General features: G+C 30.8%; 2 protein-coding genes and 1 pseudogene across 7 annotated transcripts; 2 read left to right on the top strand and 1 right to left on the bottom strand.

The window, feature by feature from the left end:
• The first annotated feature begins 117 nt into the window (after positions 1 to 117).
• LOC145190745 (uncharacterized) lies at positions 118 to 16,436 on the top strand. Of its 6 annotated transcripts, none has more exons than XM_090089798.1 (10): positions 118 to 303; positions 447 to 592; positions 856 to 1,035; positions 2,098 to 2,220; positions 2,384 to 2,446; positions 2,688 to 2,756; positions 2,897 to 2,979; positions 3,081 to 3,178; positions 15,408 to 15,483; positions 15,557 to 15,984. In XM_090089798.1, exons 2-10 carry the CDS (start codon positions 479 to 481, stop codon positions 15,660 to 15,662), a joined length of 912 nt encoding a protein of 303 aa, XP_089945924.1. In that variant the 5' UTR covers positions 118 to 303; positions 447 to 478; the 3' UTR covers positions 15,663 to 15,984. The 6 variants fall into 6 exon arrangements, with proteins under 6 accessions (XP_089945924.1, XP_089945927.1, XP_089945925.1 ...); XM_090089801.1 differs by having other exon boundaries at positions 486 to 592; positions 15,557 to 15,892; XM_090089799.1 differs by lacking the exon at positions 2,384 to 2,446 and having other exon boundaries at positions 15,557 to 16,436.
• On the bottom strand, positions 4,484 to 6,660 carry LOC145191528 (zinc finger MYM-type protein 1-like; annotated as a pseudogene).
• LOC145190679 (potassium voltage-gated channel subfamily A member 1-like) lies at positions 16,269 to 17,424 on the top strand. The gene has a single exon (XM_080067563.2). The coding sequence runs from the start codon at positions 16,269 to 16,271 to the stop codon at positions 17,367 to 17,369; it is 1,101 nt and encodes a 366-aa protein (XP_079923689.2). The 3' UTR covers positions 17,370 to 17,424.
• The last annotated feature ends 53 nt before the right edge of the window (positions 17,425 to 17,477 follow it).

Here is a 17,477-nt window from a genome sequence, read left to right as displayed (position 1 = left end):
TGCACTTAAAATTATTTGCTCCAGTTTACACAAAAACTATAAAGTTTTGTTGGATTCAAGTTTGAAGTTTTTTGAATTGCTGACATTAGACTTACATTTACTAAAGTGTTGATAAAATGGCAGCTGAAGTATTTTGATTATAGTTACAAAAAAAGTACAAGTTTTAGACGGGGGTGGATATTGATGTTTTGTTAAAAAGTTTCTTGGAAAGAAGTTTGTTTTGATCAAAGTAAAGTGCAATGACATCTGTTCACCCCTTTTCTTAACCAGGTGTATCAGGCTTAAGAATAGGGTTTAGTTCAGGTAGTTATAAAAGTTTTGTAATTTCCATTTTGATTTCGATTTCTATATTTTGTTAGTAAATTATAATTTCATATCGTGAACAATGTAAACAAAATTTTACATTATTATTTTTAAATTGGTGAACTTTGAATTTTATTTTATAGTGTACAACTTTATCAAACTTTTTTTTGATGCCATGACAGCTAATCGTTATTCGTCATTTGATAGTAAGTCCGTAGCATCGAATGCTCCGAAAGACTATGCAGGCAACTTAGAATCAGAATTTTTCTTAAAAAATATAACAACACCAGTAGGTTTTTTTCGACTGATGTTTATGTATTTTAAAGATCTTTTCAAGTAAAGATTTTTCATCATTTTGTCATTTTCAATATCAACCCCCCGTACAGTTTTTTAAAGATCTTTTCAAATAAAGATTTTTCATAATTGTCATTTTCGATATCAACCTTCCCCCTCCCCTCCCCCGTACAGTTTTTTGAAAAATCTAAAGTGAAATTCTTTTATACGACCCCCTGATTATTAGATGTGTTTTTATTAAATTCTGACTTTCTTTAGTCAGGCATGCTTGTCCTCTATTTCTATGCAGTACATGGTCTTGTTGTGGAAAATCAGACTGATTATATTCTTCAAGTTTCCTTTACGATCGGAACTACCACCAAGGTGACAGCAAAGAGATTGTTCAACAAAGCAGCGGGTTTGACCATATTCAATGAGATCAAGTACATACCCTTTCTGGTATGCTTGTATTATCCTCTTTTTTTTCTTCTTTTATTGACATTGGCCAGACGTCTTACACTTAAATATAAACTTAACCAAACTTCAGTTTTGTTTAAACGAACTGAGTGATGAATCTGGTATTGCTTGAAGGAACCTAAGTTTATTAGATGTTTTATTAAAGGTCAGCAAACCATGGCGAGTTTTCATTAGAATTCTCTGTGGTTGGAAATAATCTAAGTGTTATAATTGCTATTATAATATTAAGTATTAAATAACTCAAGTGTTTTCTACAAAGCTCATCAAATTTTACGGTATTGTTTACGCAAGTAGGAAGTATACATTTATATTTTGAAAGCGGGTTGCGAACGATGAAATAAAATCTTGTCACTTACGCGATATCGTTCACGTGATATCATTCACTTGTTTCCAGGCCTCAATTATCATAGTCTGTTATAAATAAAATAATAAATTTAAGAAAAAATTAAAGTTTTATTTTATGTGATAGAAATAAAAAAACTTATCTTAAACGTCTTTTGAACATGCTGCACCTGCTGGCTGTACAATCTGTTCACTATTGCTGAAAACAATATTGAGTGAGGGGAAAAAAAAAGGTTATTGCAACTATGAAAAACGTTGCTATGCGCTAATACGGCTGCTTCTTCATAATTCCAGTGATCTTTATCAACAGCTTTTATAAATTTAAAGTTTTAAAATAGCTATAAATATCTGATCATGATAATGTGTAAAAAAGCAATATTCTTAAAAAAACTTCAGGTAGTTTGCTAAAACTATGAAAATTTTAAACGTATTTTGGAACTGACATGGTGTGCAAGAAATTCAGCCCTCGACAAATCGTATTATTTGAGCTCAGCAGCAGCAAAAAAAAATGGATGCTTGGTTTTAAATTTTTTAATGAGGTTATCTTTTTTTTTACTTTTATTAGGAAAGTTTATTTCAGCAAAAAATATTTTTCTAAATTTAATTCTTGTAATTTTTTTTCTGTGGGAAAGCTCTTTGTAAAATTTTTTAACATCAAAAATTTTTGTTTTTGCATTAATTTTTTAGTATATTTGTTTACAGGTGAACTCTGTTTCAACTGGTATTCAACCGGACAAGCTTGTTATCAGTGTGTTACTGTGTCACTTCGGAGAGAGGCCTACTGTTATTGGAGTTTATGAAATTCTCTTACGTAGTATATTAAAGGTAGGCTCTTTTTAAAAGTATATTCTCGTAAAGTCGCATATTTATCGCAAATATATAGGAGATCCATTAAATCTCATTTAATCAAGTTTTTTGCTCAATCTAAGCTAAAACTGTGTTTTTGACCCTAAATTTCCTGTTGTCAACGTTATTTTTATTTTTTGAGGCTGTTACAACATCCGAGAAAAAAATAATTAAAAAAGCTCAACTTTGGAATAAAAAGGGAGAGGTAGTTCTATTTTAAAGTAAATTATTTACTTAAGAGCTTAAAATCTATCATTAAAAAGCTCCTCCTAAGATCCTCAATTCTCCTAAGATCTTTTATCATTTGTAACTGCTTAAGTAGACTTTTTATGTGTCAAACGTTTTGTCCCACCTGGTACCGTAAGGATTGCCTTACTTTAATGTCAGTATTACTTATATCAAGTTAAAATTCAATTATTTTTAAGTTCAGTTTTTTTGCTCTCCAGATTGTTGGTGAAATAGAGTTTGAATGTGGCGCAACGTATGGAGAGTTTGGATATGGTCAATCATATCAGGTTTATTGTTTGTAGCTTTTTTAAGGACGCGAGAGTACTGGTTTTTAGGGTGTGAGAGTGCTGCTTTTTCTTACTTGTTTTTTTTTTGTTTTTTTTTTAACTTTATTATTTACATTAATTGAATTTTTTATGATTTTTAGTTGATGAATAAAGATCCGGTCGAAGTTGTTAAAATGTCACTTTTACCGAGGATTCTTCCTGAAAATGAAGTTGCCATAAGAGGGTGGGATCTCTCAGCTGTTATATTCTCCATAATTATCTTTATCAGGTGGTTTTTTTACAATTCTTTATTAGAGTTTATATCCCATTTCCTGTTTTCTCAAGGACTTGTGTCAGTTGTCAAAGAGTGAAGCACCCAGCGTTTATACCAATAGTCAATGAATTGTCTGCGAATCTAGAAACGGGGTTATGTGACCCAATCGGTAAGGTGCTTGCTAGTACATTTTTGCGAAGTTTACTTTCGTCAAGAAATCTGAGAAATTAAACTGCTTTGAAAAAGTATTTTGATTTCTTTTAAATTTTTAGCTTTGTTAGAAAAATTAGCGACGGGGGTTGTCGTTGCTAAAATGTGAGTTTATTTAGTTTAAGCAAATAATTATTTGATTAAACGAATGGTAAGTAAACGACTAATGAAGCAGTTAAAAGATGTAAATCGTCAGCCTTTTAAGCTCACTGAAGCACATATCAAAAGTAAAAACAGCATGAGCGCATCTTTCAATTCGCTTTAATAAAAACTTTGAGGTAAAGATGAACTAGGCTGGTCAGAAAAAATGCAAGGTGATGAAAATTTTCGTCTAAGAAAATTGGATGCTTAATAACGGTTTGAAGTTTTTTAGCTGTTTAAAGTTTAATATAAAAGAAATTGTTGCAATTTTTTTAAAAAGATAAAGAAGGAAAAAAAAAGTTTGTTAGGGATTATCGAGTCAATGCTAGTTATTGAATGTTGCGACTGCAAGCAAACTTAGTAAATACTCTCAAATATTTAACTCAAATAAATTCTTCTAACATTTACAAACACAGGTAATAATATGCAATCGAAAGTAATTTAAAAGCTCTTACCACCTTTGCACTCATGATCAAAGTATCTATCTAAATTGAAGAGCGTTTTTTCAAAAGGGATATAAGTCCATTTTTGCTGAAATCGAGTTTTTTTTACTTTTGGATTCTATAGTGTAAATGGAACAAATCTAACTATAATAACATGGATAGAAAATTATTTATCCACTTTACTTTCAATATTAAAATCATCAAGTTTTTTTAAAAAGGCATAAGTCCCAGCATCAGAAAAAAGTATAGCAAAAACTTAAATTCACGCTTGCGCAGTAGCAACTTCCGTAACAAATTTTATCAAAAAAAAGGTATCTAAAATAATAGATTCAGAACTGGAAATATTTTCTTACTCTCCAACCCCTGGACATGGTCGGAAAAGATCAAGAATAAGTAAAACAGAAGAGAAAAAACGCCAGAGATATTCATCTCTTGGAAAATTACCTGTCATAGCTTGTAGGCACAACAACAAAAGATGTAAAGCAGGCAATCTTGGCAACCTGGATATTGTTGGTGAGCTCATTTGTATTAAACTAGCCACTTTTGTTAGTTCAGAATTATTATAGTTAGCTATGAGCAGTGGCGGAACTTCAAAATTTGGCCCCCCCCCCCCCCCCCCCCCCCCCCCCGCAAAAGAATGTTTTTTTTAAAAAAAAATAAAGCTTCACATATTAAATAGATATTTATTTCATATATCATATTTAAAAACAAAAAATTAAATAAAGATAAAGATAACTTCAAAACGAAACTAAAACTTAACCGAACTTAAATAGTGAAAACTTTCCTCCTTGATTTCATATTGGCAAAATCGGTAATGATGCTTTTCATTTCCATTTTTCCAGCCGCTTTTGCCTCAATAGAAACTATTGCAAGGTCGCTTAAACGTTCTTTACCAATGGTATTTCGTAAATAATTTTTTATTATTTTAAGTTTCGAAAAAGAACGTTCAGCTGATGCAACAGTAACAGGTAATGTAAGAAACAATAACAATGCTGTTATCACTTGTGGAACGCTTGCAGCTATAGTTGACAATTTTACTATTAAAAGGTCAGCCAATTCACGTATAGATGATATTTTTGATATTTCATCATGTAGCATTGACTTTACCATAACCATTTGCAGCGGAAATTCAGTTGTTATATATTCACTATATTTTCTCTGAATGGCTTCTGCACAGCTTATGATCTCACGTTCTTTAATTACCATTAATTTATTTGGATGGATGCAGGAAAATAATTGTACCACTTCTTGCATTCCTTTAAATCTATTGTCGAGTTGGTTGATAACGACGTCCAAAATTTTTATAAAAATATTGATGCGAAAAATTTCCTCACTACTATCAAAATGGTGATCTGTAGATAATTCGTCAAAATGCCTTTTCACAATTTTTCTTCTTTTTTGAAAAAATATTGCAGGAATCTGCCACGTAGTCGCTATTTCTACCGCTTCAAGTTTTGCTGAATCAAACATCTTTCTATATTGTTTTAAATTTTTGCTGGCATTTTCTAGAGAACCTGAAGCTGCCGTAAGATCTAAATTTTTAGTTTGCAGCAATTTTGATGGTATATGTACCTCATTAAGGATTTTAGACAAAAGCACGCATAAAAAAACAAATTCGAAACTGCTCATATTTTTTTGTATTTGTACTGCTTCTTCGCGTTCTTCACGTTTTGTACTTGTTATTGATATCTCGGAAAGAGCTTTCATTATATCAAGAAAGCGAATTTTAACGGCGAAAAGAGAAGTATATCGTCCTCCCCATCGCGTTGGATTTAACCTTTTTAATGTTATTTGTGATTCTCCTGTATATTTGGATAGTAGATCCCACCTGTTTATGCTATTTCCGAAAAATGAATACACATCTTCTAGCATTACAAAAAATGAAGCAACATCAACACAACATTTAACCGCATCGTTAATAACAAGATTTAAATTATGAGCTGCGCAATGCATTTACATAGCATTGGGTTGATTTTTCTTAAAAAGGGCCTGAACCCCATTGTATATCCCACTCATGACGTTCGCACCATCATAACCTTGACCCCTGCAGTTACTTAATTTTATATGATGTTTTTCTAACAGATTTAAAATTTCTTCATGTAGTCCAGCAGCAGTGTGGTTATATATTTCCGTGAATCCCAAGAAAACTTCTTTAATTTCAATTGATGTGGCTTCATCTTTTTCATTTTTAATAATTTTTACGTATCTAAATACTTGACTGAGCTGATCTCTTTTAGTAATATCTTGTGTTGTATCCATTATAATTGAATAAAAAGGTGAACTATTAATATCAGCAGTAAGAGTGGCTTTTAAATGTGTTGCAAGGCAATGTATGACTTCATTTTGAATTTGATGGCTTAAATATTTTATAGATCCATTTGGCATACTCAAAACTTGCTTCATAACATTATCATATTTAGCTAAAAGTTGAACTTGGGTTAAAAAATTACCATTATATTCATTGTCAAATGATTCACGATGACCACGAAAAGCCAAAGAATTTTTACAAAGTGCTAATGTTATATTTACTATCCGCTCTAAGGCTTGCACCCAAAAATTTGATTGGTATCGTATTTGTTCTTCTATATTTTTATCAATTGTTTCATTATGTCGCCATTTTTCATAAATGCAACAAGCAAATATATGTTGTTGACTATTTTCGTGAATTTTAATTTTTTTAGAAAGACCACGCCAATCTCTGACACCATGCTCACGCCAGTTACCCTTTGCTTTTCGTTCTTCTGAGAAAAGCCAACAAGGCTCACAATAAACGGCATCAAATTTTGGGGAATAGCAAAGCCACATTCTTTCTATAGATCCATATTTTGTGGTAGTTTTAAAATATTTCTTGGAAAACCTACGGTTTTCTTGCAAGGGGTCGCGTATAAAAGGACCTTTTGGCCGACACGATTCTCTTAATATCTTTTGTTAGTATTTTACCATGAAAATTTGCAATGTCAGTAGAAAATAATTCACTTGATTTTTCTAAATTAATTTGTTCAATGGCGTCATTCGTATCAGAGTTTGAATCTTCCTGGTCTTCATTTCGGTGGTTTCTCGGAGACCTATTCACATCTTCTTCGTTCACATTTTTATTACCAGTAGCAATTTTTTCTTCGATATCATCATGTTCTACTGACTGATTTATACATACCACTTCTGCAGAGTTTTGACTTTCCACTTCCGTTTCCGCTCGCTTTTCGATTGGTTTCAAAAACGTTGTAAGCTTCGGCAATTTAGCTAAAGTAGCTTTTGTTTCTTTTAACTTTCTTCTTTTTGCTGCACCGCTTGTACTACTTAATTTCTTTTCCATTATTATGAGTCAAAATCTAAATTATTACAAAATTATAAATTCAGTACCTGTTGTAAAATTTTTAATTAGGGGAAAGGTGCCTATGATGGCATACTTAACTTTAACGTTTCTCTGAGTCATTACCTGAAAACTTAAAAAATAATTTTTTACATGGGTGTATTCCCTCTGGCATGCAGAATAATAATGAACCTCAGAATTTTTACTATTTTGCTTTTTTATAAGTTTATACCATTAAAAAAAAAAATACAAGTATGCCATCATAGGCAACTAACTGCTCCTATGATGGCACACTTTAAAGAAATTAGACAAACAAGATTTTTTTTGTTTTTTATTAATGGAAACACAACTTATCAAAAAAAGAAAATCAAAAATAAATATTTTGTCTATAAGCATAGTTCACATATAAATTTTTTTCTACTTCTCTTTATGCCTGCACATAAGCAATGATACCAAGATCTACATTTTTGACAACAAATCCATGGTTCTTTAGAGCAAGACAGCAAATAAAGTTCATAACAATACAAAAATGCTGTATCAGACTCGAAACCCATTACATTATTACTTCCTTTAATCTCCTCACTGCAGTATTTTTCTTCAACAGTCGTCTTTCTTTTTGTTTTTCTAGCAAATTTTTCCTTTTCTTTGTTATCTTTTTCTTTTCCCTTATCTTTTAATTCTTGGATATCCGGTGTGGTATTCAGAGGTCCAGTTTTTCCACGTTTTCATGCCCTTTTCAATTCAATTTTAGGGATTGCTAAAGGCACTGGACATAACTTTGTATACTAGATCTTATCCTTTCGTTGAAACAGAAGATCCAATGCATGTGGAAGCTTCTGATGGGGGAGATCTCATTTCTAAATGTGTTTGTTTCTCAAACTCTTGTATTTCATCTTTTTGTTAGCCTGATCACCTTTTTATGCGCATTAAAATTTATTTCAGGCATTTTTTTTCAACTCATTTTGCAGACTTTCCTATGATGGCAACTTCTCGGTATGCCATCATAGGAAAGAGTCACCATATTTGTTAAAACAAGCTGTGTCTACCTTATTCTACACATAGCATTAAAATAAGTATTCTAATAAATGTACAAAGCCTGCAGATGAAATGCATGAAAATTTCACTTCTGTATGATGTTTAATAAAATCGTAATCCTAAATATATGAGGGCATTAAAACTACAACACCACATGCGTAAATTTATGTTTGTTGATTACAAAAGCATTATTTACGACAGAAGGACGAATTTTCACCAGAAGTAATGAATTACTAATATACACATGTTGGTCTAATCACTTATACACCAAAACCAATATTTTTGGAAATATGACCAGTATGCCATCATAAGCGCTATGCCATCATAGGCACCTTTCCCCTATTACAAATTTATTAATTACCTTTTATTAAATATATCAGTGAAGTAATAAACTCTCGTGCAACAATACTTTATTATTCGTAACACGATTAAATAAATTGGAGACTAGTAATTCAGATAAAATAAGAAATGAAAAGTTAACTTAATACAACGGAAGATTTAATATAAAATTGAAAATGCGAACATACATTTAAAAGTTAATTTGTATATGCAACAAGGATTATAGAATCATTATCCTTGATATGCAACGACATAACAAATAATATTGTTTATATTTTAAAAATATTGAATATGCAACTAAGAACTTATAAATTGAAGAACTTCTTACAGTTTAAAAAAAATTTATACGCAACAAATTATTACTTTTACCGAATTCAGTCTAATTGTCTAATTCATACACAAACACAACATAACGGTATAAAAATTAACTATACAATAACATCTGGCAGTTCGCAGCTGATAATCGTACTTTATTTCTCAATTGCGTAAGCAATTTTAAAAAGGTTAAAACTTTTCGTTTACTACGCACTCCATACAAAAATAAATTTTTGAACAATATATTTTAATACGATGGATAACATTTTTTTTTTCCAAGTTTTATATTTTAGGGCCCATTATACCTGCGGAAAAGAGTTTTATAGTATAAATATTATTGAGAGTATAATTTTTTTTATATGAGGGCCCCCTATAGCTGGTAGGCCCCCCCCCGCAACGCAGGGTCCTGCGTCCAGTAGTTCCGCCACTGGCTATGAGTTTCAATCTATACTATGAATTTAAAATACAAATAATTCTTTATTACATCAATCTTGACATACCAAAATTTTTTTTAGGTTTTTTCCAGAAGCTATAAGAATTAAGTTACACAGGATGATTTTCTTCTGAAGTTTGTTAAATTAACTCAAGTTAAAAGACACAGGCCAAGGAATTAATATTTTTGTTTAAGAAAACATTCAATAAACTACAGTATTGCTGACAGAAGTTGTAAAACAGTTCCAGTTTGTAAAAAAAACATTTCTTTCCATAACATGTGTTGGAATAAAAAGATTGCATAATCTTATAAAATATTTCTCTAAAAATGGGTGTCTGAGACCTGAAAAACGCGGAGGATTTAGACAAACTATAGGTGATAAAGAAATCACCAATTCAATAGTGAATTTTTTAAGTCAATATAAAGGTTGTGTTTCACACTATGGGAGAGGGAAAAGTGTTAGAGTGTACCTTTCACCTGAATTAAATGTTGTAAAGTTATGGAGAAACTGGAAACTTCATAGAAACCAAGAAAATATGGGTATTTCATCACTTTCTAAATTTAAAAACATTTTTTACACAAAGTTTAATGTTGGATTTGGAAACCCAAGAACAGATATCTGTTCTTTTTGTGAAGCACAAAAGAAGTTGATAAGAAAAACATTTGATATAAAGTTAAAGGGAGAAGAGTTTGCTAAATATCGTCTGCACAAATTAAGAGCAAAAAAATTCTACTCTCTTATGAAAGAGAAAAATGAAAATGTCATTAAAGTGTGCTCTGACATGCAACAAAACCAACCACTTCCTAAATTAAGTTTTAGTGAAGTATTTTATGCTCGACAAATTTGGCTCTATAATTTAACATATGTTCGACATGATCAAATAGTGCAAAACAAAGATAACATTTTTATTTATACCTGGTTGGAAACTCAGAGTGGTAGAGGATCTAATGAAGTTTCTTCAGCCCTGGTTCACTATTTGTCTAAGTTAGAAAAAGTTTTAATTACAGAAAGAGGAGCTAAAGTGAAATTAGATCTACATTTATTTTCTGATGCTTGTTCATCACAGAACAAAAACTTTGTTGTTTTGTGTTGTTTGAAAAATTTTGTGGAAACGAGTGTTATGTTTAATGCTGTTAAACATTTTTTTCCAATCAGGGGTCATAGTTTTTTACCTCCTGATTGAGTTTTTGGGCGTATAGAAAAAGTGGTATGCAAAAAAGAAACCATTCTTTCTCCTCTGGAATATTACAAAATTTTTTCAGAGCATGGAACAGTGCAAAAACTAGAAGAAGATTGGTTTCTTAAAGATTAACAAAAAATGGCTAAACAGATTCTTAAAAAAAAAAAAACATTTCCAATGAGAGATCAGAAAATTATAATTTACTCTCAAAAGAAAATCGAAGTGCAAAGTGCATATTCTGCAGAGCCTTGTCTAGTTAGTTCTTTATTAAAAAAAGGACAGTTATTTGCAAAAATGACTTAAGCAATACCAAGACCATTAGAAAACACAGTCAAAAAGGAAAAGAAAGCAGATGTAAAAAAGTTAATGGCTTTCTTTGAGGTACCAGATGATGCAATGGACTTCTATGCATGTATTCTTGATGATATTGAGGAAGTAATGCAGAATGATGTTGATGAGTTTGATGAAAATGAACCGTTTGTTTAAACTTAATAAAATAATTCTACTAAACTTTTGTTTGTTTGTTTTTTTATATTATAAAATGTTCTCTATTGTTGTCTTAAAATGAGATTGTCTAAAAATATGTACTAAAAGAATATAATATTAAATCCATTCAAATAAACTTTTGTCCCAAACATTAAGGGTTCATACATTAATGACGTCTCTGCTGAAAGGGGTATTAATGACGTCTCTGCTGAAGGGAGTATCAGTAAATTAATTCAGATGGTAATTATTGGTAAAATTTTTAATTAAGACAAAAATGTTTAATTAAACAATTTAATTATATCATAGGCATCTTTAATTCCTTAAAAACTCTTTAACCAATGTTTGATTAACTCAATTTAGTATTTTTATGAAAATAAAAAAACTGATCTGCAGTATGCTTTGAACTGGTATGACTGAAAACCATCGAAAAACGTTTAAAATATTTTCGCCTTTCAAATCTCCATTAAACATATTTCTGGCATAAAACAACAGTTTTTTATCTTTTACACAGCGTACGTATGAATTTTAAATTTTTACAAAAAAAGAAAAATCACAGAGAGGGTCTTCACTTATCATGTAACAAGGATGAGGTGGTCAAAATATTAGGTGTGTTTTAAGAACTTACGTTACAAATTTGTAAGTCCATCCAAATAAACTTAATTCGCAAACAATTTGAAACATAATTTTGTCACAAATACTTATTTTTCTCTAAAAAAATGTGGACTTATGCCCTTTTTGAAAAACTTCTTATATTTTAACCCGTTATAAGTATACTTCAAAAAAAGAAAAATTTTAATTGTAAAATTATTTTTATGAAAATCACAATAAACTACTGCTTACAAAAAGAAAAATTTTTATTTGTTGAAAGTTTAAATAGATTATTAATTTTTTTTAATTTTCTCAAAATATTTAAATGTGACTTATATCCGTTTTGAAAAAACGGTCTTCAATTAGAACTATTCTCACTTTAAAGATCTTCTCTTTCTCTTTCCCTTTAAATCGTTTTCTTTACCTTCCTTTTCAAAAAGACTTTTTTTCCAAAAATCTTTTTTTTTAAAAATTTCCCAAAATTTCACATCAATTCTCCCATAATATTTTCTACTAATCTTCTATAAAAATTTTTCCAAAAAAATCTTTTAGATTTTCTCCATCGTTCTTTTTCTGTGTCCGCAGATGTTTTTTAAATCAGGTGTTGTTCTGGCATAGACAACAGTTTTTATCTTCAAGTTCGTTTAGCGTTTTTTCTTAGTCACGGCTCTGCTAAAACAGGTTTTATCTTTTGATTAGCGTTTGTCTCTTGGTCTCGACTTTAATTGTGAAAATCATAAAATAGTTACGTACCCTATTAATTGAACTATTATCATTATATCAATGTAGTTACAATTGAATTTCTAATCGTTTTTGCAAAACAATTTTAAACTTTAATTGTGTGACTAATTTATTTTTTATGCAATTGTACATGTGTGTCCGCCTGGTGTCTCACAATATATGTTCACACTTTTCTTCGATCGAACACAATATATATTTTCGCACTTCTCTTCGATCGAACACAATATATGTTCGAGTCGTGTAAATCTTAAAGACTGTTTATAATATCTTTCGTTTTTCCTCTTGCAGTATTTTTCAACACAATCAAACTCGATTTACACTTTGTTCACAGTTAAAAATCATTTTTTAGTAACTTTTACTGTGAAGGTCTTTGCAATTTTTTGAATCAGTGATGTCTCGAACATAATAATAGAATACATCATAGCATGCTTTTACAAGGCTTGCACAATCCAAATTAAGCAGCTTGGGGTATGGTGTATTGTTTGCAGGGATCCTCTTTCACTTTCTATTAAAAAATTGTTCCAATCTTAACAACTGTCAATTAAAAATGAAGAAAAAGAAAATCAGTTATTGTTAAAAAAAGTATTATTTGTAATTTTGATTTTTTCCTCGTATTTTTAACTTTTTTTAGACAATTTAGAAAATGAAGTAGGGATTTCACAGACAAATTCCAGTAATCAATTGTCAGTAGCTGCAACTTTCTGTAGATAACGACCTCAATCAGTGACCCTCTACACCTGATATTAGGAGAGTCTCGATTTATTGTATTCTTTAACATTTTTTTAACTAAAGAGAAAGTTCGGACTTTTTCAACTCTTACGGTAGAGTTATTGCACTTTAGCAAACTGACTTAAAATCTTAAAAATCAATGAAAACTATTATGAAAAACCTTAAAATATTGATAAAATGCTCTTCGGCTTTGCATTGATGCCATGTATTTTGGTTAATTGGGAAATGGAACATCTGATGTTTCTGATGGAAACCGAAATTTCCATTTTCCATTTGCACTGAAGTAGATACCTTCCTTTTGACATTTTTCATAACGGCAAGGTACTTAACCCTTATAACTGTTCTTAATGTAGACTTGATCATCCGTAGCCTCTGCTAATTTTATCAGTTATTTACAGATTATAAAAAGGTTATTTCAATTTTAAAATTTAATGTAAGAAGAGAGGGGGAACTACACCCCGATCTGCTTTCATCTGTGAATTAGAACGTAAATTCACTTATTTCTTGAAGAACTCTCCAAGTATAGAAGAATATTTATATCAAAGAAAGGATAATATTATTTTTGTGGAAATGACCACTTTTCTTTGATATAAATATTATCAAAGAAACATTAGTAGCAATATTGCGTTATTAATATTGTAATATATGAATTTGTTACAATTGTGGTATTTCCCCACCACCTAAGAAACAACTATTTAGAGTGTTTTTTTTTTAACATTGTGTTCCCGTTAGACCTATTCCACAGAAATGGCATCAACAACTATTTATGCAACATGATGCAGCTCTTCTTTATTTTTTGTGAGGTACGTGTTGAGAGATTGGATCAAAACAACTGCTTTTTCTGAATTGTCATTAATGACATTGTACGTACTGCTTTGCTTTTTTGTAGTCTTCATTTTCATTCCATTTTGTTGGATCTAAATAAAGAAATGACCGTGAAAGTGACAATTTTTCAAAGAATGTCATACTTTTTTTGTGATGAAATTTCCCAATTCATTCTCAGCCAAACTCGTGTTCTTTAAATGGAGTTAAGTTCTGTTTCCAAACTTTTCAGAAGCAGGCTTTTCAAAGGCTTTAAATATTTGTTTGCAAAGGTACCAGCTTGTTGTTAAGTTATCGCTTTTCTGATATTTCAGGAATGTTCTAGGTGCTTTTTGTGCAACAGGTGCACAAAAAGGATCGGTCTATTGAATCCCGATTGTTTTTGAAATGTTGAAATAAATGTACGTCTCTAATCTTTCAAACTTTCAGTTACAGCACTTGCAATGTAGTTGCCTTTGTCTGAACGAAGTTTTTTTTTTTTTTCTTCTCCTGATGCCAGACTCTTGGTATTTGCTGTAATTAGCACTATCTTGCTACTTTTTTCCGTTCCAGTGTACAATGAGTAAAACGTCTTTTACAAAACTTTGTTTGATATTCTCTGCTATCTTTTGATGTATAGCACACCTTTGCTCTAGAATATACTTTACACAAACCAACGTTATCGATAAGAACATCAAGGGCAGTAAAAGTTGATGCTATCACCATAAAAACAATAAGATAATTGGCTTGTGTTCTGTCTTGTATGCCATATCCAGATCAGTTGGGACAACTCTTTTTTTGTTTGTTTGTTGTGAGAATCCATCGTTATGGAAGGCGTAAAATGGATCAGTATTACAAATATCAGAATAATTGCTTGAAGATTTTATTTGAACAAGTACTGGCATAACATCCTTCCTTAACGCTTACAATCTTTGTTGTAGCTCAGATCTCTCCTGTCTATTTCGTTTTCTTGTTTGATTTGCATGTTTATTTATCAACCTACTTTTTTCTATTTGGCATTGAAGAAATAATTTATATCTGCAACTGATAATATTTGCAAGGCATTCATATAAACGACATCAAACAAGTCATTCAGGCTTTCTTTAATTTTCGTCTTGTTTTCTGTTTGTATTAAATGTTCTTTCCTTTTGGTTTCTGCAATGCTCTATATTTGTTATGCAGCTTCACAATTTGTGTAGCGATGTTTGGTTTGGCTTTTCTGTGTAGAACATATTTCACCAGACACATAATTGCACGCTTCAATAAATTCCTGCTGCTAATAGTGAGATATTTTTCTGTGGTTTTTGGACAAATAAAAATGGTTTCATTCTATAGTCATTCATTTCAAATTTTGAGTAACGAAATAAAAAATGTGCAAGTGATGTGACGAGCTTTAACAAGACTAGTTTTCGATATTTATTTTTTTTCGCGTTCCGAGATTTTTTTTTTTTTGGACGTGAGTTTTTATGAGTAATTTAACAAGTAAATCATTACAACTAAAAAAGTCATCAAAAATTTAACATCTGCAGAGGCTAATAGTCATCTAGGCTAATAAACCTTTCATTTACAACGTTTTTATGTTTTCCTTAACGGAATATGATGTTGGTGGTGTTTGATGGTTGAATTTTCTTTTAAATAACTTCCAGATATAGATGCTTCAGCGTTGGAAGTTTCAACAATAGAAGATACTAATTTTCTCTTTTTAAAGAAGCACATGTTAAGGTACAAATTAATGAAACTTTTTTTTTGCATAGCATATGCCTTTATAATCGAGGAGTTGTTGTTATATTTATAGGATCGGCCAGTTGAATCTCCTCTATGCGCAACAAAAAACCAGACTCAAGCGGCTGTTTTTCATAAAAACGTTATTAGAAGAGCCTGTGGTGGACTCTTGTGTTTAAACAAAACTTTAGTTAAGATATCTTAATCAATAATTTGCAGTTATGAAAAAAATATATATATATTGATGAAAATCTACCTGTGTAATTAATAAAAATCTATTTCAGTGTAACATCGGTTACTTTTTTTATTTTTTTATTTTTTTTTTATTTCATTTACTTGAAGAAAGTAAAATTTTTTGTTTTTACGTGGCACAAATTTTTCAGCAGGGAAAGATCTTTATCATCAAAGTCTGAAAGAGATATTTTTTTCTTTTATGCTTTTAGAGAGTTGTTTTTACATTTGACAGGAAAATTGTTTGTTTAGATTTATCGACTCTATAAATTTGTTTTACAATAGTTTCATCATATATCTGACTTGGAGCAGAGAGTTTGGACCGCAATAGACATCTGTTTTTGCGTTTATTTATTTTTATCGTTTTTTTTTTTTCCGTGCACTATTTTTGCTTTGAAAATGAAGATTTGCTTTTTCAAATGATCGTTTTTAATTTTTTATTTTTTAACTTCAGCTTTTGAAGACAAAATTATTGATACATATACTGTAGTTCTCAAATGTAAACATCCATGGACTCGTCTCAGTAAAATTTTTGCACAGCTGTTTTCTGTATAATGAATAAGAGGAAGATCGTAATAAATGTTAGCGGACATATTTTTGAAACGCTTGAATGCACTTTGTCTCGTTATCCTGACACGCTACTTGGTGATGAATTAAAGAGAAATAAATACTTTTGCCAGAAATCAAATCAAATATTTTTTAACAGAAATCGATTAAGCTTTGAAGCTATTTTATTCTTTTACCAGTCTTCGGGAAGACTATTGTGTCCCCCAGATCTTACTATAGACACCTTTGAAAAAGAATGTCGTTTCTTTGAGATATCTGACAAAAGTATTGCCGGAATGAGGGAGAAAGCCGGATATCTCAAACTAAAGAAAATAGAAAAACTTGATGGTAATTTACCTCTAAGTAAAAAAGTTTGGAATTTTATCGAGCACCATGATACATCAGTTGCCGCCGTAATATTTGCATTGAGCTCTTTTTCAATGATTTTACTGTCGATCGTCATCACGTGTTTAGATTCAGTACCATCGATATCGAAAGGTTCCGACAATTGGCGAAGATTAGTATGGAGCATGGTGGAGTTGATTGTTAATGTCTGGTTTCTTATTGAACTACTGGTGAGATTTGCTTGCTGCCCAAACAGAAAAAGGTTTCTTAAAAAATGGCTCAACATAATAGATGTTTTAACTTTATCCCCTTACTTTTTTACGTTAGCATTTCAAGACTACAGTTTGGCTTCTTTTGGTTTTCTTCGCGCATTACGGCTAACACGCGTTATGAAGCTGTTTCACTTAACTAAACACTCAAAACGCTTAAAGGTGGCCACAAGCATCATTAAATCGAGTTTGGGAGATTTGCGTTCCTTAATGTTTTGTTTACTTTTATTAAATATATTTGGAGGCAGCATTATATATATTTTTGAACACTCTGCTATTGAAAGTCAGTTTCAAAGCATTCCGCATTCTCTATGGTGGACTATTCAGACCATAGTTACCATAGGTTATGGAGACATTGTACCAGTGACCATTCCGGGTAAGGTTTTTGCTGCGTCATTCATGGCTTTTGGCGCATTGACTATTTCTTTACCAGTTTTATCCATAGTAACAAAATTTAGCGCAGTTTATACTAGAAACTTAAAAGAAAATTTTTGAGCGCAGTTTTTTTGTTTTAAATTGTTTGATTAAGTATATTGTAAATCTTTTAAAAGTTGTTCTGCACCGTCGGTTTATTAACAGCAGTATATTCCATGCATGGCACAA

Source organism: Hydra viridissima, unplaced genomic scaffold (genome assembly GCF_058129835.1).
Source record: "Hydra viridissima isolate aposymbiotic clone 2 unplaced genomic scaffold, HvirCarnegie_v1 scaffold_6, whole genome shotgun sequence".
Taxonomy (NCBI): domain Eukaryota; kingdom Metazoa; phylum Cnidaria; class Hydrozoa; order Anthoathecata; family Hydridae; genus Hydra; species Hydra viridissima.
Note: the sequence above shows the minus strand (reverse complement) of the source record. Positions and strands in the feature narration are given on the sequence as shown.

Bases quoted from the DNA above. Each gene is read 5' to 3' on its own strand.
- LOC145190745 (XM_090089798.1), top strand. From the start codon at position 479: ATGACAGCTAATCGTTATTCGTCATTTGATAGTAAGTCCGTAGCATCG. The intron at 1,036-2,097 runs GTATGCTTGTAT...ATTTGTTTACAG, and splicing joins TCAAGTACATACCCTTTCTG to GTGAACTCTGTTTCAACTGG. The intron at 2,980-3,080 runs GTGGGATCTCTC...TGTTTTCTCAAG, and splicing joins AATGAAGTTGCCATAAGAGG to GACTTGTGTCAGTTGTCAAA.
- LOC145190679 (XM_080067563.2), top strand. From the start codon at position 16,269: ATGAATAAGAGGAAGATCGTAATAAATGTTAGCGGACATATTTTTGAA.